The 27,481-nt window shown below is 46.4% G+C and overlaps 1 protein-coding gene across 2 annotated transcripts in view; it reads left to right on the forward strand.

Moving 5' to 3' along the window:
• SYTL3 (synaptotagmin like 3) overlaps positions 1-27,481 on the forward strand; it is a 592,394-nt gene that overhangs the window by 320,174 nt on the left and 244,739 nt on the right. For both annotated transcript variants that reach the window (XM_078649127.1, XM_078649128.1), the window contains 2 exons: positions 8,996-9,120; positions 13,106-13,240. In XM_078649127.1, coding sequence (XP_078505253.1) covers positions 8,996-9,120; positions 13,106-13,240 — 260 coding nt within the window. The remainder of the gene's footprint in view (positions 1-8,995; positions 9,121-13,105; positions 13,241-27,481) is intronic.

A 27,481-nucleotide genomic window follows, 5' to 3' on the forward strand; every position in this document is an offset into this window, starting at 1 on the left:
TGATGAGTGGGTGAGCCTACAAGCAGGTTGAATATAAGGAGAGTCTCTGGAGTTGAGAGGTTATGAGGATTCTGGTGTATATAAGGGCATTTGGTACCTTTTTTCATAGCTGAGCGATCCCTCTTTTTACTTACCTCCATAGAGCGTGGCCTCCCTTAAACTGAGCTTGGTCCAGGCGAGGTGAGGTACTATCACCTGTCATGAAGGGTGAGTAAGGACATTTTGCTGTGCTCAATAATATGGTATATTTTAACTTTTTATCTTACTTTGATAAACAATGCTGTTTTTGTGTTTACTTTTCTCATGCTCTGCATTGTAGGTGAGAATAACACCATCTGACATGGAGGAATAGGAAAAAGTTATATCCTTTATGGTTTAAGTTAATCACTTTATTAATGGCTGTTTCACTTGGTAGCACGCACCAGCAGTGACAATAATTTTTCTTAGAACAGAGGCCCTGATGAAGCCGTAAGAGGTTGTTTCCCCTTACCTGGCAGAAACATGTCGGCCAACATGCAGCTATTTGTTTGAACTGCATTTTTTGCACTGTTCCTGTTTTTAAAGAGAAAGAAGCATACATTTATTAAAGTTGCTTACTGTATGCCTACTATTCTACTTTTAACTTTACACTTGTTCACTTTTTTTCACTGCACTGAATCCCATTGAGTGATCCCACGTATGGTCTATCAAGCAATTGTGGGCTTTGTTCCCTGGCCGACAAGGTGGGGTGCAAGGTATCTCAATGCTCCAGAGGTACCCCATCCCAACCTTTTGGATGACCAAATGATAAGATTATGAGGTCACTCACAAGACATTGATGGGAATCCATCTCTGGTCCTTGGGTCTTACCTACCGTTGCTGGGAAGAGAATGCGTTGGACAGCATTGTGGACATAATTTTTGGTCATGTCTTTTAATGAGCACCTGTAAGCAATTGAGAGTATTTGTTTGACTCTACTACTAGACCCCCAGGTTTCAAGTGTTATTTAGTATGATTATTAGGGGATGTTAGCCTGGGCGGGTCTTAAAAATTCCCTTAGACCCTCCACTACCTGTTTTGTGAGCACTGTTTTTAGTGCCACCTACATCTAGTTTTACCGATTCGGTAAAATTACCGATTCGGTATTTTACAGAATCTGTAAATTTACAGAATCGGTAAATTTACCGATTCTGTAAATTTTAGGCCCCCTACATTTCAATCACCAAATACCGGTCGGTAACGGCCAAAATCAGCCATTACCGACCGGTATTTGGCGACCTACATCTGGCCCTTTGTCTCTAAGACGTATAGTCTCCTCCTTCCTTTTCCCAAAAAACTGCATAAACTAAATGAACTAAAATGGGAAGCTGAGCCCAACTCTACAGGTCTGACATTTGACTGGGAGAGGATTCACCGCGCGTCCTTCACAAATAAAATCTCCCCAATCTTATCCCAGACCAAGTATATGCTATTAAACAGAGTGTACTGGACACCGGACAAGCTCTACAAACTCCACCTGAGAGACAGCCCTAATTTCTGGAACTGTGACTCAGCTGTTGGGGACTTGGCTCACATGTTTTTTAATTGTCCCTTTATATGGTAATAATTTTAACTGAATAAATATTCATTATGCACACTCATTTTGGCTATCCAAAAATCTGGTGTGGCTTGTAGTATTTGGTCCATCCACAAGCGCAGTACTAGTTATCACAATGGGCCTTATTCACAAAGGTAAACTTACAATTTTGGTGTAAGCTTACAATTTTTTGCTATTCACAAACTACAAGTGTAGTTTTACATGTACTAGCTTGATGAATGCACATAAATAGATAGGACAGTCTCTTCAGTCGTAAAGATACTACATGTAAAACTACAATCGTAGTTTGTGAATAGTAAAATATTTGTTAACTTAGACCAAATGTTTAAGTTTACCTTTGTGAATAAGACACAAAGTTCAGCCTTAATGCCAACAAACAAATCCTCAATGAATGACTACTAGTATCATCGGTGGACAGTTCCCCAGTATAGTATCAGTGCCAATGTTACATTACCTCTAAAACAAGACCCCAAAACATGCAAACATAAGTCTTGGTTATTGTTAAATACCCGATAATTACAAGGGTCCAAACTGGCTATGAGGGCTGGCACTACTGTATTGACTATAACTGGTAGTGTGTGTAATAAGGATTACCACTAGGAGTGACCCTTATGCCCGTTGTGTCACTTTATTGTGATCATGAGTAACTTGGTCGAAGACCATCCTTTCTTGTCTCACATTGCTGGGTCAGAGAACGTTACCAGGTGCCTGAAACTACAATAATGAATTATTTGACCTAATTTTTCCAATTTTGACAGTGACAGACTTTTGTGGCTGTCTAGAACAAGGTCAATGGCTGACCCGCCAGGGCAAAACACGTTGTGTGTGAACGTGCCCAAGAAGTATAGATCTGGCCCTTATTATGCGTGACCCAGTTACTGGTGTGATAATAGTTATCGCACATGATAAAAGCGACACAGGGTGTTTAGAATTTATTGCATGCAATAATTATTCTTGATACAAGTCCTGCCTCCAGAATGTGACGTACCATGGATTTGAGTGTTCACCGAACCAAAATCTGCATGTCCGATCATTTTTCCCTGGTAAATATCGGTAGGTTTGACAAGGGGTGCGGATTTTAGGTGTGATACAGCCCACACAATTCAGAATTCTGGTATGTGCAGTAACACGAACTACCACACATTCTGGAATTAACCAGGCCATTACCCCCAGGGCCCTTATGTCCTCGTCCCATTCATTACAAAGTGGACATGCCCATCTCCCGACAGAAAAAAACAATAGGAATGCCGGGGCACTAATATTGCCCCTCCCCCCGGGAGTACATAAGCAGTACTTACCCAGTAGCCCTCCTGTTCTTTTTTTCTGTCTGTCGACAGAATGGATGGTGTGCTGGTGCTGCTCCTGCTGGGCTTGAGTGGCGGTGCTTCTCTTTTTCCCCCCACCCAGCTGCCTGGCTGTATGGGCCCGGGGTTCCCTGGACTATCTCCTGGCCTGCTGGGCTTGCTGGGAGTCAGTCTCTGTTTGGTGCCGGTGTTGGGAAGACGGAGTTCCCAGCTTTGCTGTATGCTGCTTGCACCTCCCGGCCCTTTGTGGCTGGTGCTGGAGTTCCCGGTTGCTTCCGGGTCGCGGGCTCGGCTTCCCGAGCCTGGCCGGGGAGCCGTGCCTCGCTGGATGGGCTCCTGCTGGCTTCTGGGCAGACGGTGGTGTGGGGGCCTTGTTCCTGGGGTTGGCCCCCGCTCCGGGTAAGTCCCGTTTTCGGGTTCCTTATTTTCCTGCCTTGCGCACTTGGAGCGTTTGAACTCCTGGTGTCTTTTGATGTGGTGTTGTCATGCTTCATCGATTTAAATGGCTCTAGTTTCCAGCCTGAAGATGTTCACAGCATGATGGCTGTGATGCATGCTACGGACGCTTTACCTCCTGCTGGATTCTGGCATACAGGTGGAGTGGGGGCCTTGTTCCTGGGGTTGGCCCCCGCTCCAGGTGAGTCCCGATTTCGGGTTCTTTTTTCTTCTGCTTGCGCACTTGGAGGGCTGTTTTGGTGCTTCTGTCGGCCTGTGGGTGGTTCCTGCCTGTTTTCTTTCCGTTTGCAAAGCTTACGGAGCGTGGCTGCCTGTGCGGGGGTTTATGCCGGGGTGTCCGAAGGCTGTGTTTTCTCCTGTTCATTTTTTCAGTAAAATGGCTCGGACTCTTGTTTCCAGCCTGATATTGTTCGATGCTTGGGGTTGTGATGCGTGCCAGACCGCTTTCACCCTGTCTGCGTTACAGCTACTTACTCTATGCATGACCCTTCTAATAGCGCATGTTTAAGTAAGAGTCCGCGCTCGTTCAGCTGCTGGAGTGCTCAGTTGTGGTTGCTGACCCTGGTGTCTTCCGGCTGCTGCTATTCCCTTCCCTCATTTTGGCTGCCGCCCGGATGAAGCTCTATGTGCATGCTTATGTGTGACGCTGTGGCTTTTTTGATCTCTGCTCAGTGACGGTGTTTGGATCTGCTGTCTGCGCCTCGTGTGTTCTCTGTATGTTTTCTCACAGGCATGTGTACTTTGGGCGCTGTGTGTGGGTCGTCCCTTTGTTCCCGTTCCCTGCTGTTGTAAAAACAGTGGAGGCGGGCATCTGTAGTTGTGGGAAGAGGAATCCCGCTTGCTGTACGGGTGCCGTGGTATACATTCATAGTTCACGGCTCCTGCCCTCTGTTTCGCTGCGGCTCCAAATATGTCTCGCTTGAGTCCTGCCAGTCCTCGTGTTTTTGACATGTGGTCTGGCTATGGGGGTTTGTGCGTGTTCTTCGTTCTCTGTTGGATGTCCTGGGTGCAGTGCCTCAGCCTTGGCCTGGTTTTGGTCGCTTTGCGGTGGGGGCCTTGTTGTGTTGTTGGCCCCCGCTCTGGCTGTTTTTCGCCCCCCTTTTTTTCTTCTAGGTGCTGCATGGCATTGCCTACGCCTGATGCTCGTGGCCCGTGGGTTCGAGTCTGGCCGCTGCTGTCCGGCTGCAGCGGGTCCTGGGGTGTTGCCTGGCCTACCTTCTGGAGTGTGTCTTGTCCTTTATTCCTGGCCTTCGGCCTTGCCTCCGGCCCGCCCCGGATCTTGCTGTTCTCCGGTGGTGGGCGTTCCGGGGGTCTGCTCACTCTGGTTCTTTTATTCGGGGGGCCCCTACTCTGGGCGGCTCTATGGGCATTTGCACTTTCTGTTTGTGGGCTGCCTCGGGTTGGCGTGGGTTCCGGTCGTCTCTGTGGTGGCTGTTTCCTTTCGCTGGCTCTGCCTTTGCTGCCTCCTGGGATTCCCTGTGTTGTTGGGGTTTTCCTGCCTGCTGGCTTGCATCTTGACCTCTGCTGTTCTTGTCTCGGTGTATCTTCTCTCTTCTTCGGCGTCGGCCTGTTGGGGGTGCGTTCTGTTCCCCCTCTGCTTCGGGCTCACTGCCCCACCTGCTGGTGGACCAGTGTTCCTGCTCCTTGGACCGCTGCAGAGGAGGGATCCTGTGGGCTCCCCTGGTTCCGGTTGGCCTGCCGTGCTGTTCTCCCTCAGTGGCCTTGCCTCCACTGCGGTCTGGCTCTTGTGGCCTCTGATCCGCTTGGGTGTCCTGGTTTTTCCCTTCCTGGCTTCTGTGTGGAATGTGGGCGTTTGGGGCTCCTGGTTCCTGGCCCTGTTACTCCCGTCCCTTGGGATACGCCTGGTTCCTCTCTTGGGTGATTGCCAATGTTGTGCCGGGGGCTCTTTGGGGTGCTCTGTCCCCTCGGGTTCTGGTCCTTCCTGCCTCCGCTTGTTCTCGTCTGTTCCCTGCCGGGTGCCTGGTTGGGTGCCTGCCTGGGTCTTCCTGTTGCTGTGGCCTTCCCTTTGCTCCGGCCTGTGGCTTCTGGTGTTGTCCGGGGGCCTTTTCTGTGTGCTTGGCCGGGATGCTTCTGCACGGGCTCCCCCTGTGCTTGCCTTTGGCTTGCTTCTGGGGTTTCCTGTCTGCCCCTCCTGTTTCTGCCGTGGTGCCTGCCTGGTTTGTTCCTGGCTGGGGCCTCTTGGCTGCTGCCGTTTACTGTCGTGTCTCCTGTTCTCTGGGTTGATGTGCTGTCCCCGTGCTCCGCTGTCTGCGCGGTGGTTGTGCTTGGTCGGGCCGGGTTGGTGCCTGCCTGGCCTTCTGGGGCTGCTGGATGCTGTCGACTCCCTGAGTTGTTCTGGTATCGCCAGGTTCCCTTGGTGGGGTGCCTGTCTGTTGTTTCGGCTGGGGCTTGGCGCTCCTGTTTGTTGGGCTCCCTTTTGGACTCTGCTTCCTTGCTGGTCTCTCTTTGGGTCCTGGCGGGGTGTTCTGCGGTTGGGGCCACTTCCTGGTGGTTCTTTGTGGGCCTCCTCCGGCTGTTGGTTCTCTTCCCGGTCTTGTTTCCCCGGTGTTGCGGGCCTGTGTGAGAATTCGGTGGTTCTGGCTCTGTGGCCTTCTTGCTGGTTCTGTGTGGCCTCAGGCTCTGCCTCCGGCTTTCCGGCTGTGCTGTCCTTCGGCCTGCTGTGGGGATTTGTTGCCGGTCGTCTCCTGTTCCTTTCTTGGTTCTGGGGTTCTGGTTCGCTTCTTCCTCCCTTGCTTCCCCGGGTTCTGTTCTCGGTGTGGGTCTGTTTGGGTGCCCCACCCCCCTCCCTCTCTGGTTGGGGGGCGGTTCTGTGGTGCTCTGGCCTATGCGGGTCCCTCCCTCCTTGCTGCGGGTTGTCTTTGATTTCCTGTTGCTTGGTCCTCTGCTTTCTCCTTCTGCTTCCGCTTTGGCCTTCTGTACGGTCTGGCGGTTTTGGGCTGGGGGTTCCCGTTTCCGCCTGCCCTTTGTCTTCGTCTGGGCGCTGTGTGGGCCCCTTCTGGGGTTTGCTTGGGCCTGTCGTTCCGCCTGTGTGATCTGGTTGCTTGGCTCTGGTCCTGGCTTCCTGGTTCTGTCGGCATTGTTGCCCTGGTATTTTTTGCACCCTGGGCCTTTATTTTTCCGCTGCTCCTGCCCTTGCTGCTTGTCTGGCCTGGGTGTGTGGTTCCTGGGTGGTCCTGTGCCGTGTGGGCGCCTTCTTTTTGTGCTGCCCTCTTGACGCGTTGGGCGGCTGCTGGGGTTTCCCGGTTGCTCTGTGCTCCCCTTCTCCCCTGTGTTCCCTCCCTTTGGGGTTGTTGTTTTTCTGGGCTTGTGGTCGTTGTCTCTGTGACCTTCCTGGTTTCTTGGTTTTGTTCCGGTCTTGTTGGCCTCTCCTTGCTTGGTGGGCTTTCGGCTGGGTTCTGGGGTTTTGGGGTTCTTCCCCCTCCCTGTTCTTCGGGACGGGTTCTGGGTCCTGTTCGGCTCCTGGGTTCTTGTTGCTTCCTGGGCCTCCTCGGCCGGGTTTCCGCCTCCGGTGTCTTGGGGTCGTGTCCTTTGGTTTTGGGAGGTTGGCCGGTTTTCTGGCCTGAGCTTTCTCCTTCCTTTTTTGGTCTGGGTGCTTGTGCCTGCGCTCTGTTGCCCGTTCTTTTCTTTGGCTTTCTGCCGGTTTGTCTCGGTTCCCTTGTGGGTCTGCTGGGTCCTGTGGCCTTTTCTGCTGGTTCCGGGCTTGGCGGCCTTCTCCGGTGGGTTGTTTTGGCGGGTCCTTTGTGTCCTGGTCCCGGTCCCGGTTTCCGGTTTCTCGGGTTGGCGGCCTCCTTTTCTTTTTTGGAGCCCTGGCCTTTTTCATTGTCTCCGGTGCTTCCCTGCTGTCCTGTGCTGGGTTGCGGTCTTCCTTTCCTCCTTCTCGTGCGCCCTTGGGTTGCTGCTTTTTTGTGGTTTCCTGGGTGTGCTTGTGCGAGCGGAAGGCCGGGTTTCTGCTTTGGTATTTCTCCACTTTGTAATGAATGGGACGAGGACATAAGGGACCTGGGGGTAATGCTCTATTACTTACCGGTAATCGTCATTACTCCGTGTCCTGTTGTCCTCGTCCCATTCATGCCCCCCTCCCTCCCTTTCGGGCGGCCGGCCTTCCGGTCTGGGCTTGTTAGTACAGGAGGGCTGCTGGTTAAGTACTGCTTATGTACTCCCGGGGGGAGGGGCAGTATTAGTGCCCCAGCATTCCTCTTGTTTTTTTCTGTCGGGAGATGGGCATCTCCACTTTGTAATGAATGGGACGAGGACAACGGGACCCGGAGTAATGAAGATTACCGGTAAGTAATAGAGCATTTGTAATGAGGTCTATAAACAACTTGTGCTTGAAATTTAAATATGTTCTTTTTGAAAATACAAACGTGGAGTTGTAACAGGATACAATTCTTTTAATAAAATGCTACTTTTATATTACATGTAAGCCTACATAGTCAGTATTTGAGTGAGCTCTGTATAAAAAAGTTCCAAACTATAAATGTTGCCCAGGCAATACATTTAAGAAATGTCTTAAAGCCTGATTTAGATCTGCGGAAATATAAATTCCATTATATCCTATGAGATTTGTATTTCGGCGGGCGGGATATCCGTCACCGTTGTGACAGAGTAACCCATCCGCCAAGATCTAAATCAGGCCCTAAGTCTTTACAAACCATTTTAATCTTTGTTAAATTGATCATTTAAAAAATGCCAACCTAATAATAATAATAATAATGGCAGATTGTAAGAAAAGGCTCAACTAGCATATTTTTAATAATCACTTATAATATACTGGAAAAGAGTCTGTCAGAAGTGGGCTACCTCTCTTTCGTTACCTGCGCTTCTACCTCTTGGTTTATTTCTAGCATTTTTCATAACCCTGAACTCCTCTTGGTCCCTTCCCTTCCATGTCCTCAAGTCCTTCTGTTGTGCTTTCCATCGCTCATACTGTTTATTATTTGATGCAAGATCTTAGCATAACTGTTCTTGGTGCATGTATGGTGCATGAGCACTATAGAAATCTGAAAAAACAAATACAATTAAAAAAAGAGCTTGCTTCGAAAAAAGTAAACAAACAGGTTGGCCATTAAATCCCCGAGCCCCACACTTATCCTGATTCGAGCCCAAACAGGAGGTAGGAGGATTGGAATTACCACATGTGTGGTGATACCACACCTTTTTCCTGGACAAAAAAAGTATTGACAAATATATTGCAAAATTTGGTTTAATGGGAAACAAGCCCCCCCCTAACCAAAAAGTCACTTCCTGGAGGAAAAGTAACTTGCAGAAAAAGTTATCAAGGGAAAGTTATATCACAAAACCTTTTCATGGAGATATTTGCCTGAAGGTGAAGTTTTGCATAGTTGACAAACTTTACAAGTTTTTAGTCTCTTAACTGGGTAAAAAATAAAATTTCGCACAGCCATGAAGATATATTACAGGTTTCCTAGAAAGTAACATCAAAACATAGACAAGCCCTTTGTATATCTGAGGCAAGAAAATAGAGGCCGAAAGCACTGTTGCTTCACTAGGAATCCCTGGAGTCATGGTTTTATTTGAGAGAATTTTTATTGTGTCAATCAACTGTAGACTCGACCGTGCTTTTCCTCTGAACACCTAATATAGCACAGCTCTACTTAACGCTGATTATCTTTTGCAGAGATATCTAGGTCTCAGAATGACATGACGGACAGGTTTCATCTCACCGCGAATTATGGCCAGAGCGCAGAGCGGCGAAGAGAGAGGCGAAGTCAGTCAGACACCGCCATCAGCATTTCAAGCAGGGTATGTTTTCACCTTACCAAGTATTCCTGATGTCTAACGTGCGGCACTGGTAGTCAAGATTCAGGGGTATATTATCATTGTTTTTGAGTCGCCCTTGTGCCACACAAGGGGGCGCAAGAGCGACACAACAACAAAGTCAGATTTATCAAGCCGCGCAAGGCCACCTTGATAAATTCAGAATACCATAACGCAGCGCAAATCACTGAGTTGCATTACTGTGCCCCAGGGAGGCATTCCATAGTTGGAGCGTGGGTGTTCCCACACATCCACCCATGGATTATGCAGCCGCAGCCGGTAGTGGGAGTAACTGCAGGGCGGTGACGTGGGGAGGGGGAGGGGCAGGGTGGGGGGTAGTAATGTATGGATTACGGACTTTAACAGGTAAGTAAACATATAAATAAATAAAACAAATTTCATTGTGTGCACTGCATCACCAAATGCGATGCAGGCCGCGCAACGAAATTCGTTTTATTTATTTATATGTTTATTTACCTTTTAAAGTCCGTAATCCATACATTACGACCCCCACTCTGCCCCTCCCACTCCCCACGTCACCACCCTGCAGTTACACCTACTACCGGCCGTGGCTGGGATTATGGTGCATTCCTAGATTCACCATTACTGGTAGACCTGGGAATGCGTCAAAATGCTATGCCTTCCCAAGTGAGGCGTAACAAGGAGTCATATCTTCTTTTCTCCTTGTTGTTTTCACTTTTTAGCAGCACACATAGAAAGAGTAAAACCTCACAGATAATTGTTTTTGTACAGAAAGATGTCCCTTCCAGCACAAAAACAATCCTGCGCACAACTCAGGCCCCCTGGCAACATGGTGCCAGGGTGTCTGCATTGGCGCTAGGCAGCCAAGAGTGTGCCAGCACATGGAAAAGACAGAAATGTGCCATATGATGTTAAATATGGTGCATTCCTGCCCTTTCCCTTTCACGCAGCATAGTAACTTGGCTTGCTGCACAGTGAGAAAATTTGATAAATGTGCCCCATAATATTTACACTGTTGCATCTACTGATGGTCATTGGTCCCCTGTAACCTTCGAATGATTTGAGGGTTTACTCCCTAGGGTGACTACCACATACTTATGGCCACTGTTGTCAGTCCTGGTCCATCGGATACTAGCCTGATGCATTCTGGGTGTTGTAGTATTGTTTTGTGGCATGGAAATAGTTAAACTAACACTCCTGTAATCAATGATTTGTAGGTGAAAAGTTCAGGTCTGGAGACAGTCCAAAGTGACATGGAGTGAAGTGGTTACCATATTAAAGCCAAATCATGTTTCATTAATTAAATACTGATCCTTATCAACACATTCCTCTGTACTGACGAGGCATTCTTTCAGGAATGCAACCACCTGGCCTCTTACAATATAACGTCACACTGTCAGCTAATTGGCTCGATCCCCCACGCCCCCAACTCTCCATTTTATATTATGTTGAGCGATAACTGGATTGCAGTTGACTGGAGAAGGAACTGATCTTGTGATCCACTGATGAGAAAACCTACTTGTTTACTGGGATTTATTACGAGGTGATAGGCCAAATATTTACCCCTCCATTGGAATGATTGATCCTGGCGGCATCACTCACACCCTGAATTGGGCGGTTGTCACGGAATCACGATTTGATTCTTGGGGGCCCCTGAGAAATGTGGAATTAGCAATATTTCTCCTGATTCCTGCGGATAGTCCCCATTTCCCTCTTGGGTCAGGGTCAAAAACCCTGCATCCACTGTGCTCCAGTAGGACATGAAAGCTCTATGAGGCTGCTAACCGCTGGTGGTAGCTACCAGACCCTTCAAGATTAGCAGGGCTCGCAGAACAAAGCACATAGAGGGCTTTCCAAATCCATGTTCATCATTAATCACCTGGTTCGAGTGGTTCTATATGAAATGCTGTAGTGTTAGACCCTCATGCCAGTTCACATGTCCCTGTTGCCACGTCACTGCTTATTATTCGCCCTAAAAGGAAAAGTGGGAAACATCCCTCATTTGCTGCTGCAAATCACCGAAGACCCTGTAAGGGGAGAGAACCCATTAGAAGTGATATACACATTGTCCACCCATGATCGAGAGGTGAGGGCCACGAGGGCCCGAGCACGCGAGACCTGGTATATTTTCATGAATGACTGAGACATGTGCTCTGTGCGAGACCCTGCTCTCTGGATGGTCTCGTGGTATGTGTACATAGGTTGGATGGGATACCCCCCATGTCGCCAGTACAAATAAATCCACACAACATGACAAAATACATGTTGTGAAAATTGCCAACAAAACATCTGTCTGCCTTACTTTATGTATTTGGTATATTCATATATAACAATTTGTTCTATTTGACGGAGGCTGCATGACTGCAAGCAAGGCTTCTTATGATGGAATAAAGTAATAAACTTCGGCCCTGTTTATGAGTGGTACATTAATAGGGGGTCCCAGAATATGACGTGACCGACTCCTATGCGGCCGTTTTCCTGCGTCCTTTTTGAACGCGTGCTCCGACCTTCTCAGGCGACAACCTCCTTTGTATCAGGCTACATTGGCATTTACGCTGATCTACTCTGTCTCCTGCCCCTATTGTTTTTCCTGATGAAGACCCCAGTCTAAGGTTTTCATCGGTTCCAAGATTTAGAGGGGTCGAGACGTCGACGATCTTCCGCCTTGCCCACCAACAAACCATATTGTTGTATTGATTTAGATGGTTATTCATTTGGAGGCTTTTTGTAATGGATATTAAATGACATTTATATGTTGAATGTGGCTGAATCTATAAGCCAACACTCATTGAAATTTTTTGTCAAAATTGGGTCTAACAGACCAGTGTTACTTCACTTATGTTTCCCTAAACCCACACCACTTCTTGCACCATCCCCTCCCTTCCCTCTCTGGGGCACTGTTTTTTGGTCTTTTATAAAATTGCTGAACCTTTCTATGACTACATTAAATTGTGAACCATGTATTGTTTCCTGACTCAATGTGATTAGTTAACATTGAATCTCGAATTTTGTGAAACGTTTGTACCCCAATTGCAATTTGTTTTTCTTTCCTTTTTCCTTTGATGGTTTCGTTCTGGGACCACCTATTAATGTACCACTGACAACCCAGGTCCCAGTGACTGTTTTGGGTATACCCCCTTTTCTGTACCACTGTTTATGAGTGGACTGCACTTTTCCGTCCTCAACACAATCTCTGGTTTGAGCAAGGGTTAGAATTCTAAGTTATGCTGAGTTTCCCACATCCGGTAAATACCAGAGGGATAAAGTCTGAGCTCTCTGTTAAATTTGGGTAGGTCAAACCTGCCAGAAATTAAAAGGGAAAAAACAGACAGCATTTACAGTAACATGCAGATTTTGATTTTGATGAGATAAACTCCAAAATCTTCATTTTGTTGCTGAAAACACTTGATAAGTTCCTAAATCTGGCGAGTCGAATTTTATTCGATGGCCTAGATAGCATCTTCCCTCCGGGGCACCCTTAATCAGCACCTAACCCCCTGTTTACAAGCGGGGTGGCATATTCCGATATGTGCGGGAAGTTGTGTTATCACACAAATCAGAATTCAGAATACCATAGTACTTACCGTACCTACAGCAATTTCCTCTGATAAATTTCGCAGGAAAAAGGCGAAGAAATGTATCCTTTGAAATTGATACATGAGGATGTCAGTGCTGAAAGCAGCATTTCATCGTAATGGAAATGAAGCATTTACTGCACCAGATAAATATTTCACCCCATGGTGTTGGTAAATACCAGGTATGGTCAATATCTCACCTCCGTCCTGCCCACTTGTAATTGGGGCCTAAATGTTCTTTCTAAACCCCATCCTACCCAGATGTTGTGTTGTCTATCAGGAACCTGTACTAATGATCCCTGCCTCACCCCAAATGCAAATACATCAGTGGAAATGGCTAGGCCCTGGAAGAATGGGTCACTAAACATTACAAATGAATGTGTGCCTCATGTCTAATAACATATCTGTTGCAGATAGAGAATTCGCCACATCTTCTGCAGCTGGTCAACAGAGCTAAAGAAGAGGAGGCATTTGCAAGGCGGCATTCCATTCAGGGTGAAGAATCCAAACCCCACATCAGCACCATATTTTCTGAAGGAGTGAAACATGTAAGTTTTTTATATCATTTAATTAAAAAAAATGACAAATAAGCAAAGCCCTAATGTCCAATGTTATTTAGTTACCAAAGCAGTGCGTTGACGGTGGAACTCGGTGGCTGTGTTTACTACTAGCCTGCAAAAAAGTTGTATAATGAACTGTGAAAACAAACAAAGGAGGCACGCGCTTGTTTGGTATTTGACGCATCATACAAATGGTAGAACTGATTTAGATTGCTATAAGTTTTGTTGGCTCAAAACTAATCGTGGTCACAGATATTAAGGTACAACAGTTTTCTTGTTTCTACTTGGGATTATGCCATTAAACCATTTAGAGGAAGGGTCTCCAACCTCCTTGTTTTTTGGTGGAACCTACCAGACAGTACAAGGTATGTCGATGGAGGTTTACCAGGAACATACAGGGGCTTGCCACCAACCCATTGCTTATCATTGGTTGGCGTTACTGTCACTCTGATTTGTCTACTTCTTATTTGATGGTTTTTTATGTCCCAGCTTGTCAAGCTTCTGTTTGTCCTTCCTGTGGATCGTACCCCATTTACCATCTCTATGAGTTGCTGGCTTCTATGCTTCTACTGCGTGCCTTGTAGGAAACCGTTTTATCGTTTTAAGCACTTCATAAAAGTGCATGCTATTACAACATGGATTGTGGGTTCGCTATACGGTCTGCACATCTTGGGACATTCTCGGTCTATACACACAATGTTTGGTTCAATTGGTAGGAGGTGCTCAAAAGATGGTGTCTATATACCCACCCACCATGGTAACAATAATTCTCGAGACCAAAATGGCCCAGAGCACAAAATTAATAAAACTGCACCAGAGCACACTCTATCACTATATCTATAATCCCAAATACAACAAAAAGTTATTCAAAAAGCAGAGATCACTGTGGGGCAGTCTTCCACCAATGTACTTCCAACAGATGATAGTTCCAATATTCCAAGTTTAAGGCTCCAAAAAATGTTTCAATCACAGTCCCAACAATCAGGTCTTTTTTTGGCAACTTTTCACTTTATTTTCAGAATAAACAGCAGCAGCGTTTACTAGTTGTTGCCCACAAGTGCCTCTCTTGACCCTCCCCATGCTCGGTATTGCTCTCGCTCACGTTTATGTTTCTCCCTCAACCCATGCATTGCTCACTGTGTTCTGTGTGTTACTCGTGCACATTTCACCTTGCTTCTGTTTTTTTTTCCTCTGCCTCCTAGGCCTCTCTCCCTGCCCTCTGAGCCACCCCTGTGCTTCTTTTAACTTCCTACACCCACCGTCCTATATTGTTACTTTTACGTCCACACCCACAATCCCCAGACTCGCTCCTCTGTTGAATCACCAATCCACTTGGTGTTTTCTTTTTAGTAATATGTAATATACAATTTGCTGCTGGCCTCCCTCTCTTTAAAAAACCAAAACACTTTCATTCCACTTCTTTTTTTTTTTGCCGACCCATTGTGGATCAGCTAATTAAAAAGCCAGCCACATAATTTGGCTTATACAGCATCACACATGAGCTCACCTACAAAATGACACAGCTACTGGAGGCCGCATCTTTGCATCTTTCTTTCCTTTTGGCCATACTGTATAGCATTAGCAAGAAATACTTTTTTATACAACTTTTTTTTTGTTATTTTATTTTGAAGCAAGTAGTACAGTGAAAATTATGCCATCAACAGAAATAGTTTAAGAAAGTAAAATACGAGTCTCCCACACAACCGTAGTCAATGTTAGTGCCAACCTCCCCTCTGCCTCCCCCCCCAAGTTGGGATTTTCTCGTCCAGGGCTCAATATGGGTCTTCACTTCTTTGAAGGGTAATAGACTTTTCCTATGTAGGAGGCACATTTACCGATTCGGTAAATAACGAATCGGTATTTACCAATTCGGTATTTACAGAATCATCATTTACCGATTCGGTAAATGAAATGTAGGAAGCACTTCAAAGAGTGCTTCTGGGCTTTAAGGATTCGTTATTTACCACCAACTATTAGTTGGTGGTAAATAACGAATTCCTATGTAAATGCAAATCTGTGCATTTACACCTGTGCCATGTGACAGACATACATGCCCTTAGGGCATGTATGTGGGCCACATATGCACACAAGCACTAATCAGGGGTGCAACAGTGTGTCAAAGTGACACCCTGCCACCCTTGACTTTTTCCCAATTTTACCGAATCAGTAATTACCGATTCGGTAAATACCGAATCTTAACGATTCGGTATTTTTTACCGAAAAATTATCTACATAGCATTTACCGATTCGAAAATACCGAATCGGTAAAATTCGGTATTTTCGAATCGGTAAATGTCAATTACCTACATCTAGCCCTAGATGAAGTGGAGGATACAGCAGGTTCACGTATTTTGGCCTCCAATTTCAGGGCAGGTGGTGTGCCGTAAAGTAGTGAGAGCAGTATGTGCAATAAAAGCAAAGCGTAGTATTTTTGATATTTTTTTCATTTATTTTAGTGATGGTACTCTGTGGTAAGGTGTTGGTTATCCAAATAGTAAATGTATAATTCGTTAACAAAGCAATACGTTCGTCAGGATACCCTCCCTGGGATACACGGGACTTTTCTATTCAGACTCAGTGAGGCTGGAGTGACCTGTTAAGTACAGGTACTTTTGCCTGAAGCACACACAATTGAAACGCTCAGTTAGCAGGATTAATTAAAAACTGTTGGAAATCCAATCAAAACTCTTGGGCCACAAGCTGCCACATTTCTTGTGAGAATTGATAGACATGCGCTGGGAAGGAGAAAGTATACTTGGATTGAATTTTCTTTGGTATGTGATAGAGCGGTGGTATCCCTTGTTGGAAGCGGGTTGGCCGTACAGTTCATTAGTGCCAAAATGGCAGCAACCTTTCTCAAAGAAAAATGCTGGCCATATGCTAATTTGTTGAGAGTATAAAGGGGCCAGGGGCTGGTACAGGAATAAAAAAATCCGTAAACCCCTCCCTGTCGGTTTTAGCATGGCATTCCCCCCTCCGTTTTTTTCTATAATCAATTAGCAATGGTTTAACCAGGTTACTTTTCTGACATCATAGACAAGTGTACGTATTGGTTTCTCCTGACACTGTTAAGGAATTTTTGGTATGAATCTATGTGGACCACCCCTGCCATGTTTTGCTTTTTGCAGGCTATCTTTTTTTCATGGTTACGTAGCATAACAGGTGAATTTTAAGGCTGTTTTAAGTTGGCTGAATCAATACTAAGCCCTAACTGTGGTTTTCCATTGAATTTCATGAGTATTGTATGATGTACTGCGTTCACCTGTCATGCACTTACTAGGTACTGTGCATAGTCTTCGGTCAGCCCTGCGCCCAATCCACTTTGGCCATACACAGCTTGCCCGACCTTGCAGTGGGCTTAGTTTTCTGTTTGTCAAATTTCATGCAGATTTTTAAAATAGTGCCATAGTTATTAGTGAAGGAAAATGTAATTGCCCACCCATTTATCGTTGCTACCCCTTGCTGTATCTACTCAAAATATGACACACAAACAGAAAGCTAAACCTGCTAAACATCTACCAAATTTTGTGTGCCTTCACCAACCTGTGCCATTTTTCTAAGTAGATGTACACTTCTTTACCCACCCTTTAATTATGCCCCTTTCACACACCTGGTAAGTCTCTGCCACATTTCGTGTAGATTTAGGAAACTGCACCAAAGGTGTTAGCAAATCAAATATGTTTTTTAGGTTTGTCCTCCCTGTGGAAGCCGCACGAAGCCTCAAGTACCTGTACTGGGACTAACTTTCTCATTGCCTGCCACATTTCATGGAGATTCATCATACAGCAGCCACGTTATTAGCAAATGAAAATTCTATTGCCCCCTCTATAACTTTGCCTTCCATCCCCTTGATAGATAGTCAAAAACATGGCATACGCTTGGAGAAATAATTGTTCAAAACTTCTGTCAAATTTTGTTCAGATTGGTCATAAGTTATAAGGAAGTCAATAAATCCCTTTTCAAATCTCAATATATAAAACATGTACCTTTCAAGCCCACCTGGCACCCTTTTCTAATGCCAGTATCTCAAAAACTACACAACAGGTTTCCACTGGTCAGCAAAAGCAGAAAGTTCTACATTTATGCCAAATATGGCATGAATCTAATCAGGGTTTTTTGCTTTGGAAGAAAGCAAAATTCCTCATTGAAGATAAAATGGACAAGCATATGTTGTTTGACCGTCTATTTTTTTTTTTTTACCAGCCCGAAGTGGCATGAACATTGGCACCTTCCTGCACAAAAACAATCCTCAGAGGCATTTTCCTCTTTCGATGTGTGCTACAGACTGCAGCACATGTAGAAAGAGGAAAAACTGAGGAGGAATACATTTCTCCTCTGTACGCCTCACCTGGGAAGGTGTAGCATTTTGACGCATTCCCAGATCTACCACTAATAGTAAATCTGGTAATGCACCAAAATCCAAGGGTGGATGTGTGGGAACACCAAGGCTTCACCCATGGAACGCCTTTCTGGGGCAGAGTAACGCAAGGCAGTGATTTGTTCTGCCTTCCAGTACTCCAAATTTATGAAGTCATGCAGGGCCTGCAAGGCGGTCTTGTATGGCATGATAAATTTTGCTTAGGTTTTGCATCGCCGTTGCGCCCCCTTGCGTGGCGCAAGGGCAAAGCAAAACCTTGATAAAACTGGCCCTAACTGAGTACCAAATCTGATGGTGATCCGTTTGTTGTAACGTAGACCTAGACAAATGAATATCTGCCTTTGCTAGGGAATGTGTGGCTGTACCTTAACTATAGTGGTGACTCTCACTATGTGATATATATTTTTGTGGTTATGTTGATGTGGAGTTAAGAATAGTAAATCTATATATACCTGTCAGACTTCATTCAAGGGACCACGGGGCAGGCAGGGTGGACCACAGATGTGGGGCTGTGTCTTTTGTCTCTACTGACCTGGGACTTGTCTTACTATGGCATTCAATGGTTGTGATGGTGAGTAGTCACAGATGTCTATGGGATGTTAGTGTAGGAATACACAGGCTCAGCACTCAGCAATCACTTAGCAGCACTCTGATGTGATGGTCCAGCCCAGTGCTTCTCTTTTGGTGAATAGCAAGTACTTTATTCTATAGTAAGGAACAATACTACATGATAATGTCTTAGAGACCTGATATACAGGTGTGAATCTGATGTGTTACAAGGTGGGGCCTCCCTTAGGAAATCCACCCTCCACCTCTACTTTAATGGGGAGACGCTTCGCAACTACCTGCCTGCCCAGAGGTCCTGCGACAGCATCCACAAGCCCCAGCAAATACCGGGGAGACCAGCAGCGAACTTGCCCCTCCCACCAGCAACCGGGAGCTTTAAATACTTCTCGCGTCTCCCGCTTCGCGGGAGATGCTTTGCAACTACCTGCCTGCCCAGAGGTCCTGCGGCAGCATTCACAAGCCCCAGCAAACACCGGGGAGACCAGCAGCGAACTTGCCCCTTCCACCAGCAACCGGAAGTACTTATTCGCTCAGTTCCTCCCGCAGCGCGGGACGCGCGCGGGCGAAGCCCGGGCAAAGGGCGGGCCGTCTGTGGCCGTCAGGGGCCGAAGGAGGCCGGGCCGGGCCACCCCTCTTGGTTGGATGGGCAGTGACTGGACTGGGACTCTTTTACTGTGGTAATCATTACTATACTCAGTCGAAGCTAGGCTCTATCATGATCAGTTCACATAGATCTCTGATATTGTGTTTTTAGGGTGTTACTATTTTGAAGTGATCAGTTCCTTTTTAAACTGTTGTACACTAAACTTGGGGACCTGTTATTTTAATTGTCTAAGAACTCTATGCTTAGTACCATGGGCAAAAATTAATCCTTCAATCTCTCGCCCGTTCACACGGCAAAAAGCAGCTTTAAAAAATCCAGTCCCGAGTTTAACGGCTATTGATAAAATGTTACAAAAACAATAAGGGTGGTCGCTACGGCTATAGAAAACACTGAAAGACGTCTCTCTCTTACACCTGCCATGCCCCCCCTTCGCCAACCGGGAACGCTTACTTACCCACTGTTAATTCCCCCGACTCGATGTTAGTATCCTCTTTTGCTGAGCTCCCATGCGCGTAGATTGGGCCAGATGGCAGCTTTCCTACCAATCCTGTTCCATCTATAGTTCCCCAGGTGGCTAAAAAGGTACCTAAGTCTCGCCCCCGAAATAAGAATCCAAAAGTACATAAAAAAGATTCTAAGACAACCACAGCTGCCTTAGATACCCCCCAGGCTGAGCCAGGCCCTCGCTTTTCCACTCTGGCACCCCCGGTTTGGGCCACTCATTTATTAATCGATTTACAAGCACAATGGAACAGCTTATCAACTCTCATTTTAAAATCTTGATGAGTAGAATTGATAAAGTTGTTTCATTGATAAACAATAAGAGTGGAGGAGGAGATCAGTTACCCACCCCCACCGGGAACAACACTGTGAAACCGGTCTTAGGAAATAAAAATCAGGTAAACCAAGGTCCAAGTCTTGATCAGATATCCTGGCACAAGAATCGCTTTTGATGAATACGTGTAAACATACCCCTAACACCATCGTTTCCGGTCCCGCTATTCCCCCCAGGGAACACTCTGACACAGCTATTTTTACGCCCCGAGACCTATCTCTAACTCCAAAAGCTATTAGCAAACATCAGCCAGATCGGGGTCGGGCACCTCAAAAGCCAGTCATGAAACCTTCCAGCAATGGAATTCAACAAACACTACCTTGCCCCCAGTTACCCCCCGAGGCCTCTCCGTACGTGGTGGTACTAACTGGAGTTCCCTTGCTGTCAGGCGAGCGAGGTGAAACATTCCCCGAGCTGAAGAATAAAATTATTTTTTGGCTGAACAGATATAGACCATTAATGAGATCGTGCCAGGGGGAAATTTTATTTGCTAGAAGAGTTAGCTGGTTGGGGACTAAACCCAAAGACAGTGGAGAGTATTAGAGTGGCTAGACTTACTTATAAAAGTATAATTGTGGAGCCCAAGTCGGAATGGGAGGCTTTAAGATGGGCAAGTATAAAAGAAGCCTTGGACGGACGTGACTATAGGGCATTCTGGAACCTAGTAAGATCAGGCTCGTTAGAGGGGACGTCCGCCTTAATACCGAACCTGAGCGAAGAGGTCTGGATAGCCCACTTCAAGCCTCTGTTTTCCCACACCGACATTCTACCTTCCGCAGACCCAGTTATACCCTCGAAGAGTACACCTGCTCTAGCATTATTGGAAGCAAAAGACCCCGATTACCAACCTTGCACTATGCTGGAAATCCAGGCGGCCCTTAGGAGCTTGTCTTCCGGGAAGGCTCCGGGATTGGATAAAATCCCTGGAGATCTATTCTTGAGTGAGCAGAAGGTATGGGCTCCCTATATTTGTCTATACTTTAACGCCATTCTTCATGGCATGGAAATCCCCCCAACTTGGTTGGGAGCAGAGATCATCCCCATCTATAAAAAGGCTTCCCCACTTGACCCGGCTAACTACCGCCCTATTAGTCTCATCGACGTCTTGCAGAAGTTGTTTGCCCTTCTTCTACTAATGAGGTTGCAGTGTTGGATGGACGAACATCACATCCTGACCTCCCTCCAAGCGGGCTTTTGCGCTAAGGTCTCTACCATCGACCAACTGTTTAGACTACAACTGGTCTACTGGAAGACAGTGACTATGGGGGCTGGTAGTCTTTACTTGATCTTTGTAGATCTTCGATCCGCATTTAATCTGGTATAAAGGGATAAGCTCTGGGCGATACTGTTAGAGATGGGTGCCCCAGTATATTTGTGCCAGTTGTTTAAACATCTACATCAAGGCACTTTTCCGAGGGTGAGGTATGGGAGGAATGGGGAGCTTTCGGCTCCGTTCCCGGTGGAAAAGGGTGTGAGGCAGGGGTGCGTGTTGGCCCCCACGCTCTTTTCTTTGTTCCTTAATGGACTGATTGAACATCTATTGGGTGCGAGGGATTTAGACTCCCCTAGTTTAGCAGCTCGCAAGATACCAGCCCTGATGTTCGCTGATGATACCCTTTTGTTATCAAAATCTTCTACGGGTATACAGCGAACAGTGGAGGCGTTCTGCTCCTTTTGTAGATCTAGAAACCTGGAGATCAATCTCTCTAAAACCAAATATTTGGTTTTCAACCCTAAAGCACCCAATTGCCCCCACCCCCACTTGGATGGTTCGGTGTTGGAAAGAGTCTCCACTTTTTATTACTTAGGGGTAACACTGAACGACAAGATGGAATGGGGGTCGCATATGACCAAGGCAAATTTGAAGTTGGCTCAAGCCTCTGGCGGTATCTTAAAGGTTTATAATGAGTGTTCAGTTAAAACCTTGGGACCGCCAGTGGAAATTTAAAAAGCTCAGGCGAGAGGTGGGGCGCTCTATGGTGTAGAGCTATGGGGCCACATTAATGCCACCTCTCAGTTTATCACCGAGAACAGCTTCATTAGGCGCCTATTGAGACTTCCCCAGAGCACACATTTGACCCCGCTACGGTTAGATTGGGGTTTGGCCCCCATAAAGGAGGTTATTTCCAATCGCCCCTTGCTGTACTGGAGGCGACTCTGGTCTACTCCAGAGCTGCTAAGTTATAGGGAGGACCTAAGGGATCTATTGACCATAAGGGGTGTGGGAAAAATCTCCTGGCTAAATCATGTTAAGCAGCTTTGCCACGCACTGGCTAGGGGAGATATGTGGCTCTCTCCACAGAAAACTTGTGCCCTGACCCCCAGGAGACTGTTGGCCAATGCACTCAAGCAACATCGATTGGATTTGATATTATCAAATCCATCTCTGGGTGGGTTGACCGATAGATTTCTGGTGGTCAAGGATAATTATCAATTTGAGAAATTCCTGGATGATATCCAGCCCACTCTGGCGAGGAAATTATATGTCCAATTTAGACATGGAACACTTCCTGTGAGGTCAGAGACAAATAAGTGGTCAACTGCTCCCCTCGTACCTAGTTCATGCCCAGGGTGTGAAAATAGTGAAGAGACAGATCTGCTCGTTCTGCTCTTCTGCCCTTTCTACTCCAAGGCCAGAGCTAAATGGATAATTCAATTATGTAAGTCTATGGGTCTCAGGGATTACAGGGAAGTTTTTAGAATATTGAAATATGACACATCCCCCTGATTGTGTTTGCGACCTGCAGATACCTTTTGTCTATGTGGTGTGCAAGAGGCACTAAAATCAAAAAATGGCAAACTGTTACAACTGCGAAAGTGTAAACATTGTAATCCATAAGGAAATTCTAACACTAAATCGTGAGGGGACTGTTTTCTATCCTTTCTCTGTTTGTTTTAAACTGTATAGGACCTGCTCATGTTTTTAATGCTGTATTAAAACCGTTTAAGGCGTATAGTCCTTCATCACAAAGTACTTTGCATCGTTGTATAGTGGCATGTTTTTTTTCAAATTCTTGTAATTTTTGTATATATGTGCTTTTATGGTTTTTAGCCGATAATAAAGCTTTTTGACTGACTGACTAATGGTCTAAAGCTCAGTGGCATAAGGTCTAGAGCAGGTGCAGTGCTTTGCCCCCTTAGCATACAGTCTTTCCCAGATGGGTAGCGCAAATAGTCTTTCACCCTTCTCTTCCAGTGGCAGTGACCCCGGTAGGCCTTCCTCTTGCAGGCGGGTTCACCTGAGTTGTGCTGGACGGTGGTCACAGTTTGCATCAGACTGCTCAATTTGGAAGGGGGCAGGCCTCTGGATGAATCCTTGAGGGCAGCGGCAGGAGTGGCTGGCTTTTGGTGCTGGCCCTTTTCTAGGCTACGGTGGTTCTTGGCAGCAGAAGAGCCTTGCAGTCTCGGTGGTCCCAATTCCTCCACTTTGGTGAGTCACAATGATTGTTGCACTGCGGCATCTCAGGGTTGCAGCAAACTTACAGCCCTTTCCTCTAGCAACCGGGCTCTGATGGAGACATCACAGCACAGTGGCAAAAGTCAGATCAGACGCCTAAACCTTCTGCTCATTTGCCAGGCAATACTTTGGCCTGGAGTTCCTTGTGGCTGCAGCCTTGTGCTTCCAAACAATATAGTCCATTTGGCACCTTGTGGAGCAGTGCTAGGCTAGGCACTCAGACAGGATGGTGGGGTATCCTGGATTGAATACCACAGTTTTGCAGACTTCTACTTTGGGACAGCGGGGATTGCATGGGCTCAGGAGTGCCGCTGTCGCACTGACCTCGATCATGGGCATACAGAAGGTGCCATGGGGAAATGTCTACCTTGGCTTCATTTGGGCAAGCTGATTTGCCACACTTAGGCAAGTGCCACTGCTCTGATGACAGGGATGACAGCGGAGACCACTCGGGTATCCTTCAGATTGCTGTGGTTCCTCCAAGGAATTCAGGGACTAGCTTCCAATCTCGAGCACACCAGTCAAACAGGTTTTGAGTCTCTTGTAGATGGGCCACAGAACCAAGCCAACATCTTCTTGCCCCACCACTAGCCACATCCTCCTGCAGGGTTAGATTGTTCTTTCTCTTTCACTCATTCGGAATTCCTTGGCAGGGCTGGACTGGAATCGCAAACCAACCCTGGCAATTACATTCAACTGGCCGGTGGGTGGAGGGGGAGGGGGGAGTGGGATCTGGCGGGAACACTGCTGCTGCTCTTTTGTTACAAGGGGCCGATTTGGGATTGTGCTGTAAAACTGGCCCCCAGTGACAAAAACTGCCCCACCTGGTCCAAAACTGGCCCCGACCCTTGCGGCCTACCGGAGAAAAGCTGTGTGCCCACTACGGCCAGTCCTGCCCTGTTCCTTGGATTCTCAGGACAAGTCAGATAGTTCTTTCTCCAGATTGGATACCAAGTGATGTCCCCTCACCTCTGGGAAGCTGGCTGTCAGGCAGACTCCAACAATGGTTGTGCAGTAGTCCTCTGGGTACTCCATGGAGCCCTTCAGCCTTGATCAAAGAGAACTTGGAACTGGAACAACAAGTGTGTCAGCAGCTCCCTCTCTTATACAGGAGTGGCAGAGAGAGGATGTGGATTATCTGTCTGTTTTCTGGAACTGTTTTAGGTTGGTCCTCTTTTCATGTATCCTTCCCAAGCTGTCTTTTAGCCTCATCCTTTGTCTCGAGTGATCGTCTTCACAGGAGGCTTATCTCCAGGGTGAAACACCAACAACAGTGATACAAAGAGGGAGGTGTGAGCCGTCTGTACTTATCAACAGCCACACCTAACAGTGATCAGAAAGAGAGACAGAGGGCTGCTCCGCGTCGAAAAGAGACTTCACACCCTGACAACAGAAACAGCAGTGCCATCCTTCACTCCTACCAAATGGCAGTCTCAGCGAGACTAATCAGCAGCCCTATGTAGCCGGGAGGATCTAATTTAATTTCTATGGGGAAGCTTGTCTCCTCATTCCCTGCTTCAGAGTAGGAGTCTGGGTTCCATCTCTCCAGTCTCAGGAATGTCAGCAGAACAATTCCGCTGTCTGGGCAAGCAACCTCTCTTTCATCTTGTGCACATGAACAAGCCAGGAGTTTCCAAAATGGAACCCACAGGCCTGTATCACTTTGGGTCATGGAGGCACCCAAGCAGTGTATCCCTCACTTTAGTAGTGTGTGTCCATTCACACAGGATCTTAATGCTAGGACTCTGGATTCATCGTATCAGTGGAACTTTGTGTAAATGGGCCAGTAGGTTCCCATTCATGTAACACAGGTTGAAAGGTCTCGTCACACTAGAATCACTGCATGACACTACCACACTACATGTGTGACCCCATAACAGAGATACTAGGCCTTCTGCCACTAAAGAGGTCTCACTTGGTGCACCACTCTAGGTCCAGAACAGGTCCAGGACCAGTCCCATATCCATGGCAGGCCAAGGCCTTCCTCCACATGTTAGTTTAGCATGAGGATGGGACCAAAAATCCAGAAAACAAGGTAACATTTACTCACAGTTGAGCATGCAGGGGACACGATTGTACACCATCGAGAGGACATTTCCGTTCCCACAATACTTATATATATATATGTAGCTTTTTGATATTGCAGTAGTCGATATTGCAAATCTGATATTTTGGCAGGACGATATTTAAAGCTCCACATTGTGGTAGAACGTACGTCACTGATCTCCTTAGCTTACTGAAAGCTAGGCTTACTGCTTTGCACTGAAAGGTACTGAGGGTGACTTGCTTGACATCAGGTTTCTCACGAGGGAGAACAAGTCATGAGTTCTGAAAACATTATCTGAAAAAAACACAAAAGATAAAATGAACACGCCGGGCGAGCCAAGGTGAACATAATCTACAGCACACACCAGGCGGCGTCTTTTGTTGTTAAGTCAGACAAGAGATGATTGGGAGAGCAGTGACGTATTTTGTTCTATCACTGTGAAATGTGTTCGTGCTTTCTGCTGTTACTCCTGCCTGAGGTACTCCGAACACTGCAGCAGACAATGTGCTGACATTGACTTATTCACACGGAAAGGTTGTCTTCTATGACTGTGTGACCTGTGCCAGAAGTGTTAATCCTTGTTGAACTTTACAAGATGGTATGTGAATGCCACAGGGCGTAAAGCCAAATATTGGGCCAGGCAGTGGTTAACTTGTAAAGGAATGAGTGCTGGTGCCCGAAGCTCTGCTCAGAAGCTCATGGCCGGTGCAATCAAATGTCAGTGAGCGGAATACCAAGGCTGCATAGGGTTAATTAACTCCACCTCATATCTCTTTAATCTACCAATAGACACTGCCTACCACGTTATCTTTCTCTTGCAGGTTCCTGCTTTCTTCCTTTGTGATAGTTTTTCTGTCTTTCTCTTCCTCTGTCTAAACCATCTTGTGTGTTTTTCCCTCTTTTGCGCTCAATCAATATCTGATGTGTCAAAAAAAGGGCCTGTCCCCAAAAATTAGTGCCGATGATCCCCACCGGCAATCGCCAGTCAAGTCAAGTCATTAAGGGCCCGATGTAGGTAAATCTTTTTTTACCACTTCTAAAATATCGATTCATACCGAATCGGTATTTAAGAAGTGGTAAAAAAGAGGAGGGCAGATGTAGGTAATTAATTACCGAATCGGAAGGAATCGGTATTTACCGATTCGGTAAATACCGAATCGGTAATGCCCATTGATTCCTATGGGCATTGAAGCCCATAGGAATCAATGGGCATTACCGATTCGGTATTTACCGAATCGGTAAATACTGAATTTTGCAAGGGTGCAGGGGGTGTCACTTTGACACCCTCTGGCACCCCAATTACAGGCATGTGTGCCATGTGGCACACATACATGCACTAAGGGCATGTCTGTGTGTCACATGGCACAGGTGTGCATGCACAGATGTGCATGCACACCTGGATTCGGTATTTCACCACCCAATTGGATTGGGTGGTAAAATACCGACTCCTAAAGGCCTGTGGCACTGTTTGCAGTGCCACCTACATGTGAGATTTACCGAATCGGTAAAATTACCGATTCGGTATTTTACAGAATCGGTATATTTACCGATTCGGTAAATTTACCGATTCTGTAAAAAAGTTCCCCTACATCTCAATGAGCCATTTACCGGTCGGTAACGGCCGAATTCGGCCGTTACCGACCGGTAATGGCCACCTACATCGGGCCCTAAGTATTTATTTCGAATAAAACATCATAAAAGGCAAAGACCATTTAAAACCAACATAAAAATTAAAAAATACATCAGAATTAAACATTCCCTATACCGCCAGTCCAATTAAGCACTGATGGCCCCCTCCAAATCTGGTTAGGGGGTCTCTAAAATATAAAAGAAACTAGCTGCATTACAAATATACAAACATGCATGATATTGGCTAAATTGTTTACGGGAAGTTTTCATAACTTTGATTCCCCCTTCTTAGTCACAGTAGCTATGTAACTGCCCTCCTGCCCGAGAGCACTACATCTGTGGTCCTGGGCCATCGGCTTGGTATCATCAGACTTTCTTGTGGGAGTAAATGACAATTACGGCCCAGCAGGGGATGGGGCATGTTAAGGAGTATGATAATCAAAAAGGAACAATGTTTTAGAGCAGGGGTGGCCAGCACAGGTAAATGCGGTGAGGCTTTAAGTCGACAGACGACAGTATAGGTATATTTAAATAAATAGATAATACCTGGTCCGTCGTCTGTCGACTCCCCCACGCATCGCCATGCCCCTCCCCGCTGCGCTTACCTGTGCCGGCCACCACTGTTTTAGAACCATGGATAGACAGTGCCAATCTGGGTAGCTGAGGCCTTATTAGAGTGCAAAATGCAATTTTTTGTCTCCAGATTTGTAAA

The sequence above is a fragment of the Lissotriton helveticus genome, chromosome 6 (genome assembly GCF_964261635.1).
Source record: "Lissotriton helveticus chromosome 6, aLisHel1.1, whole genome shotgun sequence".
NCBI lineage: Eukaryota > Metazoa > Chordata > Amphibia > Caudata > Salamandridae > Lissotriton > Lissotriton helveticus.